Here is a 22698-nt window from a genome sequence, read left to right as displayed (position 1 = left end):
TACAAGTGTAAGTAATAAACGATTCCGACTTAACAATTAGTGACGACCATACATAACAATTGACGATACAGTCATAATAGTTGACGATCAGTCATCACAGTCAGTGGTACGAAGGTTAAGTGTTTGCATGCGATACTGAAGGTCTTGGATTCTATTCCCGCTTACAGGATCATGGATGAACACTTCTGAGTAGTCAAGTACTGGAGTGAAACGGTCTTCCAGTGTCTCCAGGTTTTCAATGGTTTTCTAACTTTGATCGGTTCAATGAAATTTAACAATCTCCATAACCCTATGATGAAAAACTTCAGAATATCACGTAAGTAGTTTCATTATACGTCTGTTGGCAAATAATCTAGTCAACATTGTTCGAAAACACAATTTTATGAGAGAATATTCTGTATTAGTGTTTCCAATGAGGAGTAACAAATAATTGCTGATATCTTTCGACTCTCTCTTAACAGAATAATAAAAAATACAATGAGTTTGAAAAAATCATCATATCTAGTGGTAATTCATCCATAATCCTACATCATAGCTCAGATAACATCAGATTGTTAAAAAATTAGCTAGAAAACGTTTTATAACGGACACCGTGAACAATACTTTTCAGCTGGTTTACTGAGGCCAGAATGAAAAGAATTCACAGAGTTATTATATAGATTTTAATTGTATAGTTATTAAATACTTGCATTACTGTATTTTTACATTCTTAACATTGTAAGCTCCTGGTCGACCCATAAACTATTGTTATGTAGTTTACCTTCCCTAAGTTATGATTAATTAACTACGGACCTATTACTCAATTTTCCATTATTCACTTGGTTGTTTTGTACATACTGTATTTCTCTATTTGTGTTGCTATGTGGTCAGGCATTTAACTCATTTTTTCATACGAGTTTTAAGTTATAAGTGAACTGTACATTTAATGCCTTACACAATTGCTATGCTAGTGTTCCGTTCGGCGATTGGTTAAAGGTAAGAAACTTCATCCTGAGCCAATAATATTACTCTCAATGCCTTCATTCAGTATTATTTCTTTTGATACAATATAGAATGCTCAGCTTAATGTATTTCAACAAGTTTCCCTTTTTTATATTTCTTATCGATCCTGACGGTAAATATTGAGTGATCGCCAGTTAGATGTTAGAAGTTCAGGAAGTGACATCTAAATAATGTTCATTCTTTTCAGTGCATATTGCCAGACACCACGATGTTTCTGATTGTAGTTTTTTGTAACTTGTACAGTGAAAGGTAGTAAACTTTCCATAAACGCGCCCGAGTAGGTCATGCAATTAATAGACATAGTGATGTGTTAAAACGAACAAAAGCAGATAACTTGTTGAAATATCTAGATGAGAGGAACAGGTAGCCTAGATATTCAAGTAGATCGCCGGGTGCTAAGCTATTCTCTGTCATTATCTTACGTCACTGAGTCGTTTGTCAAAAGAACATCATTATATCATCGGCTAAACAGAGGATCATTGCTTCTGTAGTTTATAGGTTGGTTAATCAAATATCCCTGCGGTTAGTAACCGGAAAGTGCGGAGTCAAAACCAAAGAAAAAACTTTCATTTCTTAAATCTACAATGACTGAGATGTTAGTTAGATTGTAAGCGCATTAAAGACACAAACAATCAAACGGTATGGCGGTAACGAACATGTTTCTAAGAGTACGTGTTGGACACCTTTCTAGGTTTTCAGAGTTCTTCTTAAATAGATTTTGTTGAATATACCATTTAACCCTCCTTTGTTTCTATGTATAATGTCAGAGATAGCCTATATTGATTTAACTATAGGTTAAGTTGGAGATCATGGAAACTCAAGTTGTAGGCAGATTTGTTTTGTCACGAGAAATTAAAAGTAAATCGTGGGTTTTGTACAATGAATCATCACCTGGTGATTTCTCCGACAAATGATGTTTGAAAACATGTCACTATAACTTTTTGTTGATTAAAGCATAGCTGTCTAGAGCACTTAGCATTCTTAACCCCAGAACAACCCATAAATATGTGTACCCTCTTAACAACTTAACAGATTTCCATACCAATACATGAGAAACATCTTTTTTTCATCCAAACTGTCTAGCCGAGCTCCAGTCTAAGATAATTTGCTTTATACTAATTAGTTTGTATTTCCATAATAATTCACCTACATATCAACGTCATCTGTTTGTAATAAACACTGCCCAAAGTTTAAAGTGTTAAGGTAACCAAAAATTTTCTCTAAAACTAATAGTAAATAGATTACAAATGTTTTATAGAGACCCACAAATAGATGTAACTTACATCTAAATTTATAAAACATGCTTTGTGCATTTTACTACTCATTAGTAGTTAAATGGCAATTCAAGAATGTAATAGATAAATATCACAATTTATTTATTTATATTATATTTATGTTGTAACAGATGCAAACATACAACAATTTCAACACATACCATTGTCAAATTTACTAATGCATGTCTTATATTGGCCTTTGCACAGTACCACAATAATTGTAGACTTATAACTGTAGAGCTTGATGATGAAGTTGTTCGCCTAAATATTCCTTATTTTCGAATATTTTATGGGGATTGTTCAAGTAATCGTAAAATTTCCAGTCTAAGCAGATTTTATTAATAAACAGGAAATTTAGAATAGTTTACATTTTTAATAAAACCTCAAAGCTGGATTTAATTTTATGATCTCACTTTTTAAAGCCAATGCAAATTATTAACTAGCCCTTTAAAAAATTTAAAGAACTTTCGTCTAAATTAGAGCGAATAGCTCCATAGTTTTTGGGAGCCGAGTTGATGTAAGGCATTAAGTAGGACTAATATATTTGTAAAATCTCAGAGAATGAATTTGAAGTAAATCCAATGTTTTGCCTGGCATTCTGGTCCAAGCTTTTTCAAATATATCATTCCTATTTAATGTCCTTTAAACAATTATTTTACTTCTTAAACATTTTTAATGGACGATTTATAGAACTCAGTAAAAAAGGAGTTTCTTCACGAATCAATTTTCTTCTTGACTCTTCATTAATATACATACGATTTATGACAATGAAGTAGTATTTTATATTTTACACAATGAACTGATCTTATTTCGACAATCATTGAAAACTAGGAAGTAGTGAACAGCTATTTAGTCGTAGTATGAGACTCCTCAGCAATGCTCATTTACGACTACACTGGCGATAGAATGAAGGATTTTCGGTCTCTCCCATGAACGCCAAATCTCTAGACCACTGAGCCAGAATCCAGTGGTTCGTATGTTTAATTTCAACCATTCAATTTGTAATATAATGCTGAAATCTTTCAATGTACTTGATGATAACTGGCTCGCATTCGACACGGTCGAACTCGGGAAGTGAAACTCTAAAAGTTACCTCTCAAAATCAGTCATTACTGAATACATGGTTGTTAATTGCCGTAGAGATTTATAGAGATCTACTGCTTACTGCATTTTAAAAACTTGGCAACGATAAGTGATTAAGTGTAAAACCATTAAGTTTTTGATTAATTTTTTTCAAGAATCGAAACACAAAAGGATAATTACTCCAATCATTTATAATTCACTCAAGTTTACCGGATTCAATACACTACGATTTTATGGTTTACCCATAGTTTGCAGGTTAGGAACTTAGATTGTTGGAATCATTACACTGTACAAACGATTTCAGTTTTTTCTATTGTCATCCTATGTGACGATACTAGGATTTGATTAATGCCGATTGTAAACAAATCGATAAACAATATGATTACTATTCAATAGGACCTTAAATTTTCCGAAGCCATAGGACTCTTAATAAAGTCATATCTGTGGTGATGAGGAATTGAAATTCATGAAAACTACCACTTTTTACATACATTTTTATTTAACCTAAAATCACAATCAAAAATGAATGAATAGCTTTTATTTATCGATCTAACAATAGAATAGATTATACAGTAAGATTATTCCAATCACATACCGAAATGAACAGGAAATCTGGCGTAGAAAAATTGCTATCTCATCGATAAATGATCTGAAATGTTGATCTTTATTTAACTCAACCGTTTCCAGTCAATAGACTCTCCTACAATATGTTTAGTTTAAAGAGTTTTTTTTCTTGATATCTTTGATATTTTTTTTATCAAAAGAAATAAATAAACAATTTATTTGGGGGATTTTGTGGAGATTTTAGTAATTTTATATAGTTGAGATCATGAGTCAATTGAAGCTAGACCACCATGGAAAACCTAGAAGGACTGGACGGCCGTTTCGTGCTATTGTGATACTCCCCAGCAGTGCGGTTGAAGTTAGACATTAACACCGTTGGATACCGGCCGGTTCAGTGGTGTAGAGGTCAAGCACTCGTGCACGAGACTGATAGGTTCTGGGTTCTAATCCCGCGAGGCGGGATCGTGGATGCGCACTTTTGAAGAGTCCCACAATAGGACGCAACGACTGTTCAGTGCTTCCATGTTTTCTATGGTGATCTAGATTCAATTGACTCATGATCTCAACTATATAAAAACAATTTATTTTTAGACGGCTGAAGAAATAGATGATCTATTGATCAAGATAAAAGTTTTATTAGGATCAAAAAATTTCCGTTAGGAACACTATAATGTCAAACCAATTAAGAAAGAAGAAAAAGGTATTTATTTTATACTACAATAAATACTACTGAACAACAGGTAGGTTAATACGTTCCAAGACTATGAAATATGAATCTATTAAAACATAAAGTTTAATAGAAGGCATAAGAATAGAGCAGCTCAAATACATTTGAGTTTGTTTACATTTCATTTAGTTAAGCCCTTTTATTAACTTCTTTAACGGACAGAGTCATACGTAAAATAACAACTTATCTATATCATTGTACCTTTATTGTTGTTGCACTTGTATGAACAGGTACGCTTGTGCATTGCTTACCGGCTACTGACATATTCATTCTGCTAGGTCTGGTGTTAGTCACTTAAATGATACATTCATTTCTCTACGTATATATATATAAATATATATACTCTCACGCTCACTCGCCCGCTTGTTTTTCGACACTAGTCTTTTCATCCTTGTTTCGTGTATCTGTGGTTCTGTGACCTGCTCGTGTTTTGTCCTATTTGGGACTCGTCAGCTGGATGTACCTGTATCTCAGAGTTGATGTTCATTCTGGGGCTCGAACCCAGTACCGTGATGGCGTTTGGAGCTATCGGTACTGGGTTCGAGTCCCAGAGTGAACATCAACTCTGAGATGCAGGTACATCCAGCTGACGAGTCCCAAATTGGACGAAACGCGCGTCCTAGATTCCACTGCTAGCCTCTATCCATCTTTGCTTGCACATGGACCAAGTTTAATGTCTAAAAAATTGTTTTGTAAGTTACTTCGTCGTAATTTCTAGTTTGTTTGACATTATTCTTGTTGGGTTTTTCCACAATTTCATTGGAATTGTACAAAACTTTTCTTTAATGATTTCTAGTGAATTATCAGTTTAGTCATTTTTCAAAGCGAGTTTTTAAATTTCCATTGTTTAGATTTTTTATTCAGGGTGTGATTGTAATGTCAATCATCTATATTATACGCCCTTTTTTCAGAAAAACAAAGACACACTTACATATCTGGGTAATATTTATTTATCGACAATCGAATGTTACAAATGTGGATCATAAAATCAAATCAGGAAATGGCTTAAAAGATGTAGAGTTTTAACACCGTTTTTTTAAGTGAATATTACTGAGCGAAGCAAATGAAACAATTAGTTCGAAACTGGGTAATTGACAAACTATTTGCGTTATGTTGGGACCCATATAATCGAACCATAATTACAGGAGCAGTTGTATAGTCCAGTCCCAATACTCCCTATATAGGATTAATGACCTGTTAACCAATGACATGATGACCTTCCCTGGAAGAATAACTCAATAACGGTGAGATGACAGCGGAGACCAATGCTTCACGCCTATTTGTCCAGAATACTGTTCGCCCACGCTTGCTTGCCCACTATCCAGAGTAGGACGAGAAAACGACAAGGGAATAACTTCCATCTGTACCACTCAGTTTCATGTCTCGACTCATACAGTAATACAGAGTAAATTCTTGACCATTCATCGAGATGGATAAGAAATTACAATATAAGTACAGTTACGTCATAAGTGGAAGAGAACTGACTTATAGGTCCGTAACTAAGTTTAAAAAAACTCACAAAGGTAAAAAATTTAAGCGCCAAACAAAAGTTTAAAAATAGTGGAATACATGGATACAATAACCCAAATATTTAGTAATTACATACAAAAAATAGAAGCGATAATTCATGACTTAGTGTCATTTGTTAAAACTTCGAACTGAAGAGGAAATTAGGAAAAGACGTTGGGAGTGGATATGAGATACATTGAGAAAATCACCAAACTGCATCACGGGACAAGCGCCAACATGGAATCCTGAATGGATTCGAAAAAAAGGGAGACCAAAGAACACACTGAGTCGAGAATTGGAAGCAGACATGAAAAGGATGAATGTTAACTAAAAAGAACTTGAAAGGATTACCCAGGACAGAGATGGATGAGGAATGCTGTTGTGCGGCCTATGCTCCTCCACGAGGGGTAACAAGCATAACATGCACTGTACTTTTGTTCAAATGTTAGGTTCTCTCCATAATTTTCACCTAGAAACCAAATTTTAGAAAAAGACAATTGTCTTTGAGTTAATTATACTTGGTTTACAGGATTAACTCACTGAACACTGATTCTATAAATAAAAATGTAATATGAATTAAAACCATATGACTTTTCATCTATTTCTTGGTCAAGGTTGTTTAAATGGTAACTTCAGTTTACTTAAACTATCCATGTAAATGAATAATTATCGAAAAGAAGTGTGAACAATTCTGCATAATAAATACACTAGTAATGAGACTAATTAGTTTACATGTGAATGATGAAGATAGAACTTTATGTTTCTAAGATATCCAAAAGTTATTTTTGTAGTTGAAATCATGAGTCAATTGAAGCTGGACCACCATGGAAAAGCTGGAAGCACTGAACGGCCGTTTCGTCCTATTGTGGGACTCCTCATCAGTGCGCATCCACTATCCTGCCTCGCAAGATTCCGACCCAGGACCTATCAGTCTCGTGAACGAGCGCTTGACCTCTAGACCTTTGAGCCAGCATCCAGCGGTGTTAATGTCTAACTTCAGCTGAGCCACTAGTGACTGGCTTCAAGAGGTATTTTCTGGAGTTCTAGTGAGAAGCAGTGACCAGTGGAGTTCAACCACATCTGTTGTGAGATAGTAACTCAATGAACACAATGGTAAGTGTGTTGCACTATTTCGTGGATTAGTTGAAGTTAGACACTAACATTGTTGGATGCCAGCTCAGTAGTTTAGAGGTTAGGCGTTCGCGCACGAGACCGACAGGTCCTGGGTTCGAATCTTGGGAGGTGAGATCGTGGATGCGCACTGTTGAGGAGTCCCACAATAGGACGAAACAGCCGTGCAGTGCTTCCAGGTTTTCCCTGGTGGTCTAACTTCAATTGACTCATGACCTCAACTATTAAAATAAAGGAGTAAAGTTGAAAGTTGCATGTGTATGTTACTAATGTAAGAAGTGAATAAAATTAAACGCGGGTATTCGGATAAACTGTTCGAGTTAGATCGTTAATCAGGGATTTAGCATCAGATGAAGCGACACAGCTACTCGCTTCTCTTAATAATTGGAAAAACCTTTCTAGAATTATTTTAATATTTCTAATATCGATTTATTGATTGTTGAAAATATCATGTACTAGTATTGCCGGCTTGTTATGAAGATTGTTTTATTTCTACAGGATAATTAGATCTTTTGGTGTTGCTTTGATGTTCCTTCACTCAGTTTTTAATTGACTAAGAAAACTTCTTTAAAGCAATTAGTCCCTTTGGTAAATTTCTTTAATGTAATAAGAAGACAAAGATTATTAGAACTATATGATATATTAGCGCAATACATTTCGAACAATCTGATCACACATATACTTGTTAAGAACATTTATATATAAATATAAAAGGTCAATTAGACTAGAAATAGGAGTAAGAGGAGAAAAACTTCACTAGATAATATAGTTCAACTAAGATATACAAAAATTGGGTAAACAATTCAGTATCCATTTCCAGTCGTCATGAATCGTATTATTATCAGATTTTTCTCATTGTAAACTGATTCTAGTCAGAGAATTATTCAACACGAGTGTCCATCAATGAATGACAGTTTGAGAGATGTTATGGGATGGAAAGTTGATAAAGATTAAAGTGAAGACAGATAGCCAATGGTAAACTTAAAGAACAGCTTCAATTTGAATAAAAGTAAAGTATTGGGACTCTTATATTTTACTAATGCATAGGAATGAGTGAAGTTACTGTTACCATTTTCAGACAGTCTCATATAGGATCATAGATCCACTTTATTAAGGAGTACAAAATTAAGCTGAAACAATCCCTCAATGTTATTCACTATATAAAACCTCTATAGATTATGCCATTTTGAAGTAAAAACAGTTTCTCAGGTTTTATTTATTACTGAATTTACAAATGACATTCAAGTGACATCACTAATGTTTTTTTACAAGCTTTATACAAGGAATCGAATATAACAAAATAGTTCATGTTGTAGTGACTGGTCCTATTTCGAGACCACATAAGTTATTCTAGCTTCAGGACAAGCCAATTTATTTATTCTTCTTAAATCACATTTTGACCTTGTCACTGATTCGCTTATCAACCTTGACTGTTTTTATGTAAGTGTATATGTGCCATGCATTTCTTATCTTACTCATCACATGTATGTAATTTATTTTCGGTCTGACCATAAACATCGATTCACGCTTGGTTAAATCGAGTTGGCTAACACGCTTCTTCCAATCCGTCTCACTTCGCTCTCTCCTCCTCGCTTCTTCTCCCTGATTCTCTGTTCTCACCAAGGATTGTATGAAGTATACTCATTCAAACTTCATTCTCGTATTTGACTTATTTAACTCCGTTATTCACTAACACGAGTTAAGTCGATAACTACATGCCAAGATTGGTGAAATATATACTTCAATAACAATCATTCATACGATTCAAATGGAGTCAGATCTCCGGACCACTAAAGTATGAACATTCATTCAAATCTGAACGAACAATATGATAGAAATTCATTTTCAAAAATATACAATCAATTTTAACTGGTTCCTTGAAGTTTGGACCAATTTGCTCAAGTTATTGTCATTTCAATCGCTGAAATTATTTCACAGATACTTTTTAATATCTAGTATTTAAAATTACAACGGGTCGTACTTTGACAATATTACATGATATGGAAAACACCGGATACGTTCTTTCAAATCATTTTTACAATCTCTACATTCATTTGCTATGTTTTCTGTAAAATTCCTGGATTCTTTATTGAATAAATAAAGATTCATTTTGATTATGCATCATTCAGAACAGTGAGTAACCAAAATTACTGACCATTGAGTAATGGATATTGTCATATTTCCTTAGTCCTAAGTGCCGATCCAAATCTGTCTATTAATTTCAAATGTGATCAATCGTCTGCGTAACTTGACATCGCGTGTACCGTTTCCGTTTCAAGAGGTCGGAGGCAGTCGGCAGGAAACTCAGAGGCTAGATTTCGTACTAGGACGGACTAGTCAGTAAGTAATTAACTTTAGTTCTGTGGGGACTAGAGCTGCCTATGGGATTCGAATCCAAAGCACTCAGTGGCAGTGTATGACCCAAAAGGGTGCTGTTGTGTTATTTACATTGCAGTATTTTTTTAAGAGATACGTTACTACTACAAGTAGTATGACTTTTATAGAAGAATTTATTTATGAACGTTCTGTGGTGTTGACTGACTATTATATTTCTGTACATAACAAAAACATTAATTTCTTGTTGAGCAACTGATTCTCCTCCAGATTTAGAATATTTTCTAGCTACTTTTTGTTGCTGAATAGACTTATTTCGGCAGTTGGAGATGTGGAAAAGTCGATATCGCTGGCTGAATTCGCCAATCAGAATTCCGGCTATGGTTTCCCTACCTAGCGTCTGCTATCCTAATTATAGCCTAGGGTCCTTAGCATAGAGTAATGATACGTTCTGAACGACACAACTAACCTTGAGCTAACTTATTCTACACTTTTATTGGTCGCTTATCTACATACTTTTCTCCATCCCCAGCTTTAAGTCGGAAGAGAAATCAGAAGTTGAGCTTCTATCATTACTATATTTCAATCGCCTAGTCCAGGCAGCCAGAACAGCACCTATCTCAAACAGTAATCAGCTTATATATACACACACAACACCCCCAAGAAGAAATCATACTTCAAACACAATCATGGCATAAGTGGCAGACAGAGAAACAAACAGTACGCAATTCGTTAACAATAATTAAAGAATGGTAAAACGCATGACAACGGTTAAAATGTCCACTGGGAGCTTACAATGAAAAGAACATGTAAGTACAATAACACACTTATCGATTAATTATAACGTTAGAATACAAACAATAATATTCCATAATCAGTTATGATCTCTCTAAATACTCGTTGTGTTACTACTCTACATCAATTTTCCCAATATTTTACTGACAGACTATTGACGTAGACTCCTAAATCAACTATGTTGATCGCTACTGTATGTTCAGTCAATGTGAATATCTTATTCCTATAGGAAACCAGTTACAGCCCGAATAGCTGTGTTAACGTTTCATACTGTAAAACTGGGTGATCTGAATTCGAATCTACTAGCACTATTAAGATTCCAGGTAAGCATTACCAATAAGTTCCAAACAAGATAAAACCTAGGTCCAGAATATCCCGGAGACTATCTATAGCTACTTAATATCAAGAATGTCTCATAAGAATCCAATGACATTCTTGTGAATTTCAAAAACAACAGTATGGATACATCGATCGCAAACTTATAACTATTGATCGGATGATCAGGATTAAAAATAAAAAGACCAGAAAAGGTTGATTAGATTTTAATCTCATGAGTATTTATTTGTTAGTTAATTGTTTAACTAACGCTTATAAGTGCTTAACTTAAGTTTAGATCTGAAGTACACTTAACAGTCCTTTTTCGGTTTTTCCATTTAATTCATCATAATGATAAAATTTTTCGCTCGCATGGACGTATCCTTATTTACAAAATCAATGTATCAAGGAAATACATTATATTTAAAGACGGTTATACAGCGGAGCAATTTTGGCAGCACCTCATGGAAAGTAAGTTAGATTTAGACAAATGAGTTGAGATCTGCTTGTTAAAACTTCCAAATGTGGTCAATTCACGACATGATAAGCAGACCATCACTCCATACTAGAAAGTAACAACTATCCGATGTTCCACAGTTTTTCAATCATTGTCTAGCTTAATTCAGTCCGTAATGAAGTACACTACCTTCATAGAGTAAAATCTCCACAATAGTGCTTCAATTTTTTCAAGATTTACAAGGACATTTTGTAAATACATCTGTACACAACGGTGGAGGCAATATTACAGCTAGATAACTATCGAAAAAGAATGTCTACAACTGAACTGAGATTCACACACTTTCAAGTTATTTAATTGAAAATAAATACTGGATTTCTAGTTCCCGAAAAAATGATCAGTATTAAGGATTAATCCAGCAATCATCCTGTGGAGTTTAATCATGTTAGGAGTGAGATATTTATTAATAATGAAAATATCATGAAATGACTGTATTTGTAACTGTTGGTCATTGGATGTACAAAATCAGTGGACTAGATTAAATGTGTTTATTAAAAGATTAGAAGGTCAAACGTTTGATTTCTATTGTATTATTAATTACTACTGTGGTGTGGGCTACTTATATCGACATAAGTAGTATATATCGTGAGTGAGGAATAGAATATCTAGCAGCAGAAGATTGAGAACAGAAATAGAGAGCGATTGGTGTGGAAATCCAGGAACAATGAAGCCTGAGACAATTAATGAACATTTTGCAAATAGAGTATCAGAGTATGGTTTTTGTATTTTATCAAGCAACCTTGTAATTTGTGCTAAATACCTAATTGGTTGTCCTCACCTGTGTTCTCATTCACTACACTGCAATATAATTGGATAACATATATGTGTTCAGTGACTTTAGGGTTTCAAATAGCTTCTGGTTGAAGTCACTCTATACTGTGGATTATTTTCAAATTACCTATAAATCAGTTTATGTCGTTTCTCATATTTCCAGTTATCTATATCAATAAACGTAGTTAGTCTAAGTGAATAACAGTGAAATATTGAACAGAAACATATTTTACATTATAAAAATTTATTTATTTTGATTACTGAATGACTGATGTTTGGAAAATTTAGAATGTGCAGAATTTAAAACCCCCGTTTTATTTGTACTAATATATTGTTAGTTAGCTTTGTGATAATGTTATTTTGCACATGAATAAGGCAAGGCAGATTTAATACGATTTCCAGTTGATCTTGCTTCAAGATGCCTAAAAGTAGGGAAAAAATTTGTTAATGCAAATGAATACTCTTTTGTTGAAAAAAAACAAGGTTTTGATTAGTCAGTCAGTCAGTTACAATGTAGAACTTCGTACGTACGTACATCAGTTCGAGTTGCCATACCACATTAACACAGAGATGCAATTGTCGATTCATATCCCATAGTGGTAGAAGTAGTAAGAGTATAAGCAGTAATCCGAAAGATTAGAGGTTGAAGATGTTATTCAAGGAGTATAATCCAGTGAAACAAATTTGAAAAGAGAAAAAAGATAGAGACATGAAGAATTCAGAAGATTAGAATTTGGTAGATCACAAAGAGTGGATGCACCTTCACCATTGCAAACGATTTTGAGCCATGTCATTCAAGGTCTCTAACAATCGATTGCTATCATCTCACGAATCCCAACCAGGTAGCCTACACCTACCAACATGGCTCAGTCCACTTGTCAGTGACTTCATGGATTTGTGCCACGTTTTGGTCTGACCGCCCCTAGCTTTCTTCCAACCTACTCTTACACCATAAAACATTGCACGTCGGGGCAGTCGGTGGTTGGGCATACGTAGCACGTGTCCCAGCCATCTCAACTGATGAAGTTTCACTACTTCATTAATTGATTTGCCATCATTACCTAGTACCCGTTTCCTAACAATTACATTACTTACTTGGTGGTCCCAGGATATACGAGCAATGCTTTGAAGACACCTATGATCGAATACTAGCAACCTACGAATATCCTCTACTCTAACTGGCCATGTTTCACTGCCATATGGCCGATTAGTACAGATTTAAAAGTTATTAAAACAGATTAAATATGTATAACACATATGTAACTACCGTCTACCTAGATAGGGGATATTGGCTAATGTAGGAATAAGTTGTTAGGAGCTAGGGGTGGCAAAACCAACGATTCACATCTCTATGAAATCATAAGGTCTTAGATTGAGTTGTGTTTGCAGATGCAGACTACAGTGTTTTTGGCATTCGTGATTATCATAATCAATGGTTGGAGATGTTAGATGACATGAATCAAAATCCGTTACAATCGAGCACATGCATTCACTCCTTGTCTTTTCGTAAATCTTGAGTTTTATAATGAACGTATGCTTTTCCATTACACGAATTCATTATGTATTCTAGAATCACGTTGTCTATACTTAGTGTTTTGTACCATCATTGGTACTATTGTTGCTTTTACCACTCTGATATTGATAATCTCATCTCGTAAAAATATATTGTAGAATAATTATGCAAACAAATAAATGATACATTTAAGTATAATACTAAAACCAACCAGGTAGTGACATACTTCTCTAAGTATAGCGATCCATAACTCTGTAAAATATAATCTTGGATGATGAATATATGATGAGTTACTAATTTGCGGTGGGAACAGTGAAGGATTTTTCATGTAAGATATTTGCATATTAATATTTAAAATTTTTGGGTTAACAAACTGTGAGGATGGCCCACAGGTGAAGTGAACTCTATCAGAGCCTCCAGAGGCTCATAAAGAGCCCAACCAATCAGCGATTAGTTAGAAGCTATGCTACTAAAATAACGAGGTCCTGATTGGCTGTTTAACATACTGCTACTATGGAAACTCAAGGTCTTTTAATTACTATAAAACCCCTGTTTTTCTGTACATAAATGAACCTTGTAGTAAAGTACTTCTCTCATACTCGTGTCTTCTTACTGGTGTTCAAGTCGCAGAGTAGTGCTAGCCCTGGGGATATCAAAATAGCTTAGGATTTGAATAAAGCGTTCAACCTACAAGATATAACAGTGGCGACGGGGAAAAACTACAATCAACTTACAAGACATATCAGTGGCGACGGAAAAATGACAATATTTCTCTGGAGCAATTAGAAGCTTATATGGTGCGTCAAGAAAAGAGGTTTGAAGAGTCCCAAATTAGAATCATGGAAACCCTGATGCAGAAATTCTGCCTGTCCGAGAGAAACCCTGCTTCTAGTGAATCACAAGTATCACATACTGATTCAGTCATTAATGCCATACATGAATTTAATTTTGACGGTGTAGCAGGTATAACTTTTGAGTCGTGGTTTAAGGAGTACGAAGACTTGTTTTATGTTGATCTTCGCAACCTGGATGACGCTTCGAAAGTCAGAATACTTCTGAGAAAACTTGGGACTGTGGAACATGAACGCTACAGCAACTTCATTCTTCCGAAGAACCCACGAGATTTTAGTTTTGATGAGATAGTCAAAACCCTGTCCCAAATCTTCGGAGAACAATCATCTCTATTTAATATCCGTTATCAGTGCTTAAAGTTAACGAAAGAACCTGGAGATGATTGGGTGAAACATGCAGGAACTGTGAACCGTGAATGTGAGAGGTTCAAATTGTCGTCCATGTCTGAGGACCAGTTTAAATGTTTAGTATTTATCTGCAGCCTGCGTTCACCTGATGATGCTGATATCCGGACCAGAATCCTAAGTAAACTTGAACACTGCCCTAACATGACCCTACAGGAAGTAACTACCGAGTGCCAAAGGTTAGTGAACTTGAAGCATGATACCTCAATGGTAGAAAACGGTAACTGTTTCCATAATGTCAATGCAGTCAATAAAAAATCCTTGCAAGGTTCCAGCACACCTAATTATCGTAATAACGGCGACAAACCATCATCTCCATGCTGGGCATGTGGAGGCTGGCACTATAAGAGGTTTTGCCCGTATAAAGAACATTGTTGCAGTAAGTGTCATCGAAAGGGCCATATAGAAACCAGCTGCAGAAAAAGAAACTATAAACGACATTTTGCAAAATCTTACTTCAAGAAATACAGGTCTGGGGCACTAACGAAAAGAATTTTGGTATCACATAACAAAGCTCGAAGTTGCCGCCAGAGAAAGTACGTAACCTTGAATATTAATAAACACCGCATTCGACTTCAGCTTGATACGGCTTCTGATATTACTTTAATAAGTCCAGAAACTTGGAAGAAGATTGGGCGACCCACGTTGCATCGAACATCACAAATAGCACACAGTGCATCAGGTGGGAAGTTAAATATTGTTGGAGAAATACCTTGCATTGTGTCTAAAGGTGCGGTAACAACAAGTGCAACAGTATATCTTACAAAGAAGCCAGCACTCGACTTAATGGGGTTAGATCTTATAGAAACACTTGACCTAGCAGACCACTCTATTAGCAGTATCTGCAAACGAATCACAACTTACAACACCTCAGAGTGGAGTCAGAAGAATGCCATGCTACAAAAACACCAAGACGTGTTTAAAGAAGGATTAGGCGAATGCACGAAGGCTAAAGCAGTGCTAACTCTAAAGCCTGCAGCTACTCCCATTTTTCGACCTAAAAGACCTGTACCCTATGCTGCTCTTCCAATAGTTGAACAGGAGTTACAACGACTTCAGCAAATGGGTGTTATCGAGCCTGTGAACTTCTCGAACTGGGCTGCACCGATAGTGGTGGTCAAGAAGTCGAATGGAAGTGTCCGTCTATGTGCAGACTTCTCCACAGGATTAAATGAAGCTCTAGAGTCCCATCAGTATCCGTTGCCCTTACCAGAAGATCTTTTCGCTAAGCTGAACGGTGGCAGATATTTTGCGAAATTGGACTTATCAGACGCATATCTACAAATTCCGGTATCTGATGAAAGCAAAGATCTTTTAACGATCAACACACACAAAGGTCTGTTCCGGTATAACCGACTACCTTTTGGGGTGAAGACAGCGCCTTCTATTTTTCAGCAAATTATGGATACCATGTTACAAGGTATTCCAGGGGCAGCAGCTTACTTAGACGACATCATAATTATGGCAGTAGATAAAATGGACCTGCAGAAGAAACTGGACCAGGTACTAGAACCCATAGCCGATTATGGTTTTCGCCTCCGAGTGGAAAAGTGTGACTTCTATATGCAGCAAGTACGGTACCTTGGATTCATAATTGATAAAAACGGAAGAAAACCTGATCCTGAAAACGTCGAGGCTATCAAGTCCATGCCTCCACCAACTGATGTGCCAACTTTACGCTCTTTCTTGGGAATGGTTAGTCATTATGGAGTTTTTCTTCCAGAACTGCATCGCCTTCGTGCTCCTCTTAATGGGTTGCTGAAAAAAGATACCAAATGGTTCTGGTCATCTGAGTGCCAAGAAGCTTTCGTAAAACTAGAACATCTCCTGTCATCAAACCTTCTACTCACACACTATGACCCAGATCTTCCTATTATAGTCGCAGCAGATGCGTCTAGCTACGGAATCGGCGCAGTGATCTGACATACCTACCCAGACGGGTCTGAGAAGGCAATCGCCCACGCTGCACGGTCGCTGACTATGACAGAATGAAACTATAGTCAGATAGAAAAAGAGGCTCTCTCTATTATATTCGCTGTAAAGAAGTTCCACAAGATGCTATTTGGCAGACAATTTACCTTACTAACAGACCATAAACCGCTGCTGACAATTTTTGGATCGAAAAAAGGTATACCTGTATATACAGCAAACCGTCTACAGAGATGGGCAACTACACTGCTGGGCTATGATTTAAAGATAAAGTACCAGTCAACAACGGATTTTGGACAGGCAGATGCCCTTTCAAGACTAATTAGTTCCCGTACAAAACAAGAAGAGGAGGTGCTTGTGGCTGCCTTAGATGTTGAGGCCGAGGTTCACACAGTATTAGCAGACGCAGTTTCCGGACTTCCAGTCACATTTGAAGCTATTAAAGGAGCTAGTGAGAAAGATAACATGTTGAAGTTTGTTCGCCACTGCATACTCAACAAGTGGCCTTCGTCTAGACTACATGGAGAACTCTTGCAATTTTTCCGTCGACGAGATTCATTGACAGTTGTAGATTCCTGCATCATGTTTGGCCACCGTATCGTTATCCCCAGAAATCTTCGAAACCAAGTCCTTAAGCAGTTCCACAGCGGACACCCGGGGATAAGCAAAATGAAGTCGTTAGCTCGAAGCTACGCATACTGGTCATCAATGGACCATGATATAGAGCAAAAGTGTCACAGCTGTTCGTCCTGTTTAGAGGCCGCAAAGAACCCAAATAAAGCTGAACCGCAACCATGGCCAAAACCAGACGGTCCCTGGCAAAGAATACACGCTGATTTTGCCGGCCCAATACAAGGCAGAAATTACTTGGTTGTTGTCGACGCCTTCACGAAATGGCCAGAAGTATACAACATGCCGAAAATGACGTCAGAGAGTACTATAAGAAAATTGACAGATTTGTTCGCTTGTTTTGGGGTTCCCGAGATCTTAGTGACTGACAACGGCACCCAGTTCATGTCATCTGTTTTTAAACGGTTTTGCATTGAAAATGGCATATCACATCTACAGTCTCCCCCGTACCATCCTCAGTCGAATGGCCAAGCAGAAAGATTCGTGGATACTATAAAACGAGCTCTAGTCAAAGGGGGAGGAGAGAACATCCCAGAACAAGTAATCAGCAAGTTCCTTATGTCTTACAGAGTTACCCCCAATCCAGCAGTACCCGAAGGTAAGTCACCAGCCGAGTGTATGTTCGGAAGAAAAATTCGAACAGTCTTTAGCAGTATGTTGCCACCTAGAAAGACAAGTAAACCCACGAATGAAAATCATATGGTCACTCGTAGCTTCAAGGTAGGTGAAAGGGTACTCGTTAAATCGTATCAAGGTGAAAGAAGGTGGGAACCAGGTATTATAGAACGCCGAATCGGAAGTGTATTGTATCTAATCCGTAGAAATGTCGGAACTTGTATAAGACACATCAATCAAATTCGAAGGGATGACAGAACATTGATGCCACAAAGCCGGCTCCCATTTCATTTGCTCATGGATTCATCTCCAAAAAGCACTCAGGCGCGCGAAGGTAGAAAAGATAAAAGACGCAAGAGCAAAGCGACACAACCTTCGAGAGTAATGAGTCGCAAAAGAATCGCGGTAACTCAATTCCAGGTGGATCCGAGAAAAAGGTCTTATACAACAGACTTTAAAGGGGGGAGGTGTGAGGATGGCCCACAGGTGAAGTGAACTCTATCAGAGCCTCCAGAGGCTCATAAAGAGCCCAACCAATCAGCGATTAGTTAGAAGCTATGCTACTAAAATAACGAGGTCCTGATTGGCTGTTTAACATACTGCTACTATGGAAACTCAAGGTCTTTTAATTACTATAAAACCCCTGTTTTTCTGTACATAAATGAACCTTGTAGTAAAGTACTTCTCTCATACTCGTGTCTTCTTACTGGTGTTCAAGTCGCAGAGTAGTGCTAGCCCTGGGGATATCAAAATAGCTTAGGATTTGAATAAAGCGTTCAACCTACAAGATATAACACAAACATAAAGATAGGTAGCACATTCAATAAGTTGTATGCTAAACGGAAATACAAAAGTGGCTAGTACGTTGAGATCTATGGTCTAACAACTGACAATTATACTGATAGTTAATTAAGTCACCTTCATGGTATATGACAGTGTTACATTGAACCTTAGTGAAGCTTTGGAATTTAATTTCCAACTCATCAAAGTAGCTGCCCTGAATAGGACAAGTCCCAAATGATTTAATTTTATGGGTTGAATTAATCAATGTAGACACAATTCACATCACAAACAATCGAGGATATCAACCAATATAATGGCATTATTTTTTTTGTAATCCCAATAAAAACGAAGTAATCCGTTAAGCTGTATGTTGTGGCAGATTGATCTCAGTTGAGATATCATTGAAAACCGATGAGTACTGGATAGTTGTTTTGGCCGGGTATGGGACTGCCCAGTAGTGTCCATCCACTGTTGCGTCAGGGATGGAACCTAGGACATTTGAGTCTCGCTGTGAACACATGATCATTAGAAATACCGAATTCATGTTCACTAGTACAATCTCAACTTTATTCAATGTGACTATACCCCAACTCAGATCAATCTGTGATAAATAACATTCTAAAAATTAAATCAATCACCATTAAACCGAACCACAGAAATTAATTTGCCAATCGACAAAATATTAGAAAATGAAAGTATTTCTAAACTTACATTTGTTTTCTAGTTAATACCATTTCTAATTTAGGCCAATACCATTTTGGTGCATCCAGTCTTGATCCAAGATATTCACCTCTTGGTGTAAGTTTCTTAATTTTTCATTTAAAAAAAAGATGGATGAAAAACAAGGAGGTAAAAAATATTATTTGCACTGTTTCGAAATAATACAAATTAATATAGTAGCTAGTAGTACTACTGTAGCTACTGTAGTACACCATCACTAGTCTTCCTATTGTTTACATTCACAACTAATTTTAATCAGTCTCTGTTAGGATATAAAAATCATTGTATGGGATTACTAGTGAATAGTACATTCTAGATAATGATTAGCAGTATGCAAATAGTCCGAAATTATGAACAGCAAATAGGATTGAACAAGTAATGTGGATTCTGTTGTTAAATATTATTCAAATACATTGTACATATGTATTTAAATTGTTGTTACATGTTTTTCAAAAGTAATAATTATTTTTAAGAAGCTTTTTTCAGTTAATTTTAGATAAGTGAACTTTTAAAAAGACGACCAGTGTAGCAGCAGCCTCAGCAGCAGTAGGTCTCAACATTCACAAAGGAAAAAGCAAGATTCTCCGATACAACACGGCATGCACCAATCGAATCACACTTGACGGAGAAGCTTTGGAGGATGTGAAAACCTTTACATATCTGGGCAGCATCATTGATGAACACGGTGGATCAGATGCAGATGTGGGGGCGCGGATCGGCAAAGCAAGAGCAGCATATTTACAACTGAAGAACATCTGGAACTCAAAACAATTGTCAATCAACACCAAGATCAGGATTTTCAATACAAATGTCAAGACGGTTATACTGTATGGGGCGGAAACCTGGAGAACTACGAAAAACATCATCCAGAGGATACAGGCGATTATTAACAGTTGTCTACGCAAGATACTTCGGATCCGTTGGTCAGACACTATCAGCAACAACCTACTGTGGGAGAGAACAAACCAGATTCCAGTGGAGGAAGAAATCAGGAAGATTTGCTGGAAGTGGATAGGACACACATTGAGGAAATCACCCAACTGCGTCACAAGACAAGTTCTCACATGGAATCCTGAAGGCCAAAGGAGAAGAGGAAGACCAAAGAACACATTACGACGAGAAATGGAGACAGATATGAGAAGAATGAACAAAAATTGGATACAACTAGAAAGGAAGGCTGAGGACAGAGTGGGTTGGAGAATGCTGGTCGGTGGCCTATGCTTCATTGGGAGTAACAGGTGTAAGTAAGTAAGAACTTTTAAAAAATAAAATTACCAAGATCATCAGTTATAATTTAACGAAGTTGCTTAGTAGTTATAGATGTACTAACTTGTAAATAAATTTGACCATTAAGATTTCGACGCCATTTTGGATATGCTGAATCACACATTTGAAAAGCTCGTAACGGTATGTTCGAATATTGTGGTTTTGCAGATTTACATCTTTGTAACCAACTAAGTCGTAGTATTTGTTTAATTACATGACGATTACCATATCGCCGAGCTATATCTAATGCAGTTTCACCAAAAATATCTTTTGTTTTTATATTAGCGCCTATAAAATAGATGGAATTAAAATAAGTTTTCTCAGCTCTATAAATAAATCTTATTTCTATATTCGAAATCTAGAGGCAGTCAAACAAAAACATGGCATCAATCTATGAAGTAACTAACTTTTGGTTTGAACTATATTAAGCGCGATCAATAGTTTGAGATGTTAGATGATTTTAAATTGGTTAACATGACGCAGTCAAATTTCTTCTTTAACATTCGATCCAGAGCTCCAGTATTCCTTCATACATACCTTTGGATTCTGTCTTGTTATAGCATCAAATTCTCAATGTCCAGTCAGTCATTAAAATTTCTGTTACATTATTCCGAACCCTTTACTAATATATATGTAGGATAATTGAGCCAAATCTCGGCCACTAGTGTTCATCCATCAATATCTGTCACATACCGTTAGGCGGTGATCTGGAGTGTACATATAAGTGTGTATTATGTCTGTTGGTCAACTCTACCTTTTGTTTTAAAAAGACATATTAAAACGTTGTCTGACGGCGAGCACAAACTTTTATCAACACTTTGGTTTTCCGAGTTATATTATACCACTCGCATTACTAATAACTTTGTTTTCGAGCGGAACGAGGTAGATCGATACTACAAATAACTTGAGATAAGCTTGTGGATAATAACTTTGATGATTTCCGATGGCTCACATTAACCAGTAATAATTTATTTTAGTTCCTCAATGGAAATTCATTGAACACAATTCTTACCGACTTTTTATAAGCAAAAACGTAATCTGAACAACTACACATGCTGCAAAAGCTATTCACTATTTTTTTTCAGTTTTACTGAAGAATGTATTTTAAGAACTATACTCAGCTACCTTAGCTAATGAATAATTCACACAATTTTTCGTCTAATTTAAAAAGTTTATAATAACAATGACAACCCTGCTAGAAGATCGAACCAGAAATCATAAGGTTAAATGATGAGTACTCAATCTTTAGAATTTGTTAAACAGGCATTTTTCTCAAGAAATAGAGGTATCTCATTCTACCGAAAATGTCAATTTTTAATGGAACATTTCGATTCAGATAATCTAAAATTAAATATTACCGCGATTGACAAGATCTGTAATTATTTCCCCTGATGATAAATGAGCTGCAGCGATATGTAAAGGTGTCCTGCCAAATTTAGTTTTTGCATTGACATTTGCACCTATCAAGAGAAAAACGAAATTGGAAAAATCAGTCAACAGTTCAGGCGTATAACACAAAGTCAATTCGAATCACACCTCAACATATAAATCTTTTTTTCAAAATCCTCGACAAAACCCAAAAAGAACTGGCTCAAAAAAATTCATTCAGTATTGTTTGTTTGAATCTTCCCATCGATTTGTTAGGACTGCAACTGGTCAGTCTCTAATTGGCAATGTGCATACTGTGCGTATTGCCTCAATATAGCCTTAATTCACAAGCATGGATAAGCATGTATCAGCTTTTATGATCTTGCTGTCTTCTAAACTACGTCTACAGTAACCAGTAATCCTAGTTGAGAGTGAAACAACTACTATATATGTAACAACTACAATTCCTATCTAAAATATTACGCTTAACCCCAAAATTACAAACTTGGTGGTCCCATTATATGCGAACAATTCTGCATAAGTACTTGTAATCTAAAACTAAAAACAGATACAAGTCTTCTATTTTTATGGGTCAT

At 36.2% G+C, this 22698-nt stretch overlaps 1 protein-coding gene across 1 annotated transcript in view; it reads right to left on the bottom strand.

Moving 5' to 3' along the window:
• Window positions 1-12377: 12377 nt before the first annotated feature.
• The window catches only part of Smp_141960 (putative ankyrin repeat domain protein), a gene marked incomplete at both ends in the record, with an annotated part of 18543 nt that continues 8222 nt past the window's right edge, over window positions 12378-22698 (bottom strand). The window contains 4 exons of the mRNA XM_018798184.1: window positions 12378-12444; window positions 19460-19554; window positions 20799-21022; window positions 22093-22194. Coding sequence (XP_018653151.1) covers window positions 12378-12444; window positions 19460-19554; window positions 20799-21022; window positions 22093-22194 — 488 coding nt within the window. The remainder of the gene's footprint in view (window positions 12445-19459; window positions 19555-20798; window positions 21023-22092; window positions 22195-22698) is intronic.

Source organism: Schistosoma mansoni, chromosome 6 (assembly GCF_000237925.1).
Source record: "Schistosoma mansoni strain Puerto Rico chromosome 6, complete genome".
Classification (NCBI taxonomy): Eukaryota; Metazoa; Platyhelminthes; class Trematoda; order Strigeidida; family Schistosomatidae; genus Schistosoma; species Schistosoma mansoni.
Note: the sequence above shows the minus strand (reverse complement) of the source record. Positions and strands in the feature narration are given on the sequence as shown.